The sequence below is a fragment of the Otolemur garnettii genome, unplaced genomic scaffold (assembly GCF_000181295.1).
Source record: "Otolemur garnettii isolate 467f Iridium unplaced genomic scaffold, OtoGar3 scaffold00043, whole genome shotgun sequence".
NCBI lineage: Eukaryota > Metazoa > Chordata > Mammalia > Primates > Galagidae > Otolemur > Otolemur garnettii.
In genome coordinates, this window is record NW_003852438.1 from 11,494,982 (window position 1) to 11,498,290 (window position 3,309).

At 54.2% G+C, this 3,309-nt stretch overlaps 1 protein-coding gene across 2 annotated transcripts in view; it reads right to left on the reverse strand.

Moving 5' to 3' along the window:
* Window positions 1-3,309, reverse strand: part of STAT6 (signal transducer and activator of transcription 6) — a 16,447-nt gene that overhangs the window by 10,268 nt on the left and 2,870 nt on the right. The window contains exons 2-7 of one of the 2 annotated variants that reach the window (XM_023513602.1): window positions 2,775-2,911; window positions 2,261-2,399; window positions 1,886-1,969; window positions 1,234-1,354; window positions 1,059-1,111; window positions 727-875 (exon numbers count right to left, since the gene is read on the reverse strand). In XM_023513602.1, coding sequence (XP_023369370.1) covers window positions 727-875; window positions 1,059-1,111; window positions 1,234-1,354; window positions 1,886-1,969; window positions 2,261-2,399; window positions 2,775-2,890 — 662 coding nt within the window. In that variant the 5' untranslated portion in view covers window positions 2,891-2,911. Of the gene's footprint in view, window positions 1-726; window positions 876-1,058; window positions 1,112-1,218; window positions 1,355-1,885; window positions 1,970-2,260; window positions 2,400-2,774; window positions 2,912-3,309 lie in introns of both variants that reach the window. The other variant, XM_003790548.3, reaches the window with a different exon arrangement.

Below are 3,309 nucleotides of genomic sequence, written 5' to 3' on the forward strand. Positions count from 1 at the left end.
GCCACAACGCCTGGCCATTTTTTGGTTGCAGCCATCATTGTTGTTTGGCGGGCCTGGGCTGGATTCGAACCCGTCACCTTAGGTGTATGTGGCTGGCGCTTTAGCTGCTTGAGCCACAGGCACCAAGCCCCAGACCCCTTTCCCTGAACCCAGGGAGGAAGCAGGATAGTGTGGAGGGGTAGAGAGGGCCCTAGGTGTGACCACAAAGCACTGAAGCTGCCTGGGGTGCTGGGACCTGCCTAGGATCTGGGCAAGGGGTTCATTCTCTGCCTAGACCTCCTGTGGAAAGCTGGCTGCCCATCCCCCAGGACAGCTGCCAGCACATTCAGTGCTTTTGCCCAAACTGTAAAGCAGTGGTTTTCAACCTTTCTAATGCCACAGCCCTTTAATACAGTCCCTGTGGGTTACGACCTACGGGTTCAGAACCACTGTAAGGGGTCCCACTCAGTAGACCAAATAGGAAAAGGCTCTGTATCTCTCTGGCCATAGGGCATGAAAAGAGAAGCATGGATGGAATAAGCCCTCTGTTGTGCCCTCTCCACTGGGCACAGTCGTACAGGGCACACCTGGCAGCAGCGTACACAGCCTGCTGGAACTGGGTCCTCTGCTTCTTGTCCCACTCCACAGTCCCCTGGCCTGGCTTCTCTCTCTCTCCTACAGGTCCTCCAGCAGGGATAGCAGGTACCTACTCCCAGCCTGCCTGCATCCCCGTCATCCCCCACTAACCTCTCCTGTAGCGGGGCCAGACTCTCCTCAAAAGGTGCACCATTTCCTGCCAGCTGTTGCTGTCGCTTCCAAATCTGGATCCTCTTCAGCACCAGGGCTTCTGCTGCCTCCAGCTCCCCCACGGTCTCTTGCAACAGCCCAGCCAAGGCCTAGGAGCAGGTCGGTGCCTAGGCCAGGGCCACATACTGCCTCCCCCCCAGGGCCTGGGAGAGAGCTCTCTTTTTCACCTCTCTGGCCCTCCTCTACCCCACCTCTGTCCATCTCTCTGTGGTCTAACCTCCATCCCTCCACCTGCACAGAGAGCTATTTCTACCTCTCAGTCCATTACTCACCTCACTTGACCCTGTCCCACTCGCAGGAGTTTCTATCAGGGTGTGCAGGGGCACTGAGGGTGGAGGCAGAAATCAGGGATGCAGACAGATGGGAGGCTCAGTCAAGGCTGAGGTCCAGGAAGGGACCACTCCCACACACTCCCTAGGCCCCAGCCCCCACCTTGGCCAGCCTCACCCCCCGGCAGGGTTTCTCGGAGAAGACGGGTCTCCCTCAAGCGGTGCTGCAGCCTCTGCAGGGCTGTTTTAAACTTGAGTTCTTCCTGTTTCCAGTGGAATGACATTGGCAAGTGGCGGAACTGCACAGGAGAGACAGATGCCCAGAGGTAAGACATCTCTGTTTACCACTCTCCATCTGGCTTCCTCTCTCTGCTCTGCAGGAAAGGAGCATTCCCTAGCTCCTCTCTCCCCTCTGGTAGTTCTTCCTGACCTTTTGGAACCCCATGGAAGATAAGACCTTTTTCTGGCAGAAGCAGCTCCTTACCCCCAACTCTATCCTCCTCAGGCCTCATTACTCTGAGTTCTTCATTGGAAGTTTCCCTGAACTGGGGCTTCACCCTGACCTCAGGGACCTAATTGTTCACAGGCCTAGAGCACTGAGCCCTTCCTGAGATTCAAATTCTTTCTAGATGAGTGGCGCCTGTGACTCAAGGAGTAGGGTGTTGCCCCTATATATCGGAGGTGGTGGGTTCAAACCCAGGGAGGTGGTGGGTTCAAACCCAGACCCGGTGACAAAAACCAAAAAAAAAAGCAAATTCTTTCTAGTTTCTTATGGCTCAGACTATAGACACAGAGAGTTGAGTTGGGTGGGAAATTGGCTATCACAATACCTGTTCCATAACAGCTTTTTTCTCTCCTTGAATTATTTGTCTGAAAGTGGCCACCAGCTTCAGGGGGTCCCTCTGATATATGCCCTGTAGAAATGAGGGTGGTAGGTAGTTAGCATGGCTCTTACCCTTGTCCCCCTCCCTGTCCAACCCCCAGGTCCTCCTCATTCATACACACTATAAGGCAGCACAAATGTGGACCCTAGAAGTTCTTCTGCATTTGCATCCTTTTAAATCTAATTTGCGTGCTAGCTTAACAGCTAACCACAGCAACACCAGTTTGCTTCCAACATCCAACCAAATTTCTTCCAGCGTCCGATGCTCACCCTGGCTCCGCCTCAGCCCCACCCAACCTAGTCCCCTCCCCTCCTGCTCCACCTCCAGGGTGCTGATGTGTTGCAAGATGGTGCTCCCCTCCCCCTGCTCTCCTGCCGAGGCCTGAAGGCGCTGGACAGTGGCTGAGAGTAGGGCGCTAGCAATGTTGCAGCAGAAAGCATCTGAGCCGACCAGGAACTCCCTGTGGGAAGATGAGGATGTAGCTACTTCAGGCCAGGGCTCCCTCAGCTCTCCTGACCCTCCACCCAACAGCCAAAATCTCAGCAGTTCCTTTCCCCTCCTAATTCTCCCTCTAGGGAGCCCTCACCAGTGGCCCTTAAGCCTAGTCTTCCACTGCTATGACCAGTGCCCTTGCCCAGCCCTGATGCCCCACCTCTTTGGCTCAATCTCCTAAGGGGTGCGGTCTCCATGTGTCAACAAGTATAGTCTGGTCTGGATGGGGCACAGACATGTGGTATAACAGGTCCTAAGTCCCAAACCCATGGATAGTGGGGAGAACCTCTAAAGAGAAGGAAGATGGGTAGAGGAAGACTAAGGGGACCTCGCCAGGACTCACCAGGGCTGGTTCTCCAGCCAGTCACCTAGGAGATGCCGCAGGTGTTGAGGAAAGTCAGCGTAGAGCCGCTGCAGTTTTTCTGGGGGCATCTTGGAGACCAGACCCCACAGAGACATGATCTGGGATTTGGAGGGTGCCTAGAGAGAGGGACAAGGCCACTCCAAGTGCCTGAGAAATGTGTCCTGTCCTCTGAGGCAGCCCTCCTGTCCACTGCCACTCACTGCCAGACCCCCTTAAATCAGGACATCCTTATCCATGTCAGGAAGGGCGATACCTTCAATGGTAAACACAGGGATGAAGGCCAGGGCTGAGCTGCAGCCAAAGGTGTGGGAAGATGGGGAACTGAGCAGTAGGGAAAGAGCTTTCTTAGAGAAGGCAGAGGACTTGGGTTGAAGCTCTAGACCTGGCTCTGGTTCTGTGGGCAATAATCCTCCCCTCTGTGAGCCTCCATCTTCTCATCTATAAAATATGTGGAGAACTTGCCAAACTTTTTAAAGCAGTAGACAATTTTAGTTGTTTTTTTTTTTGCTTTTTT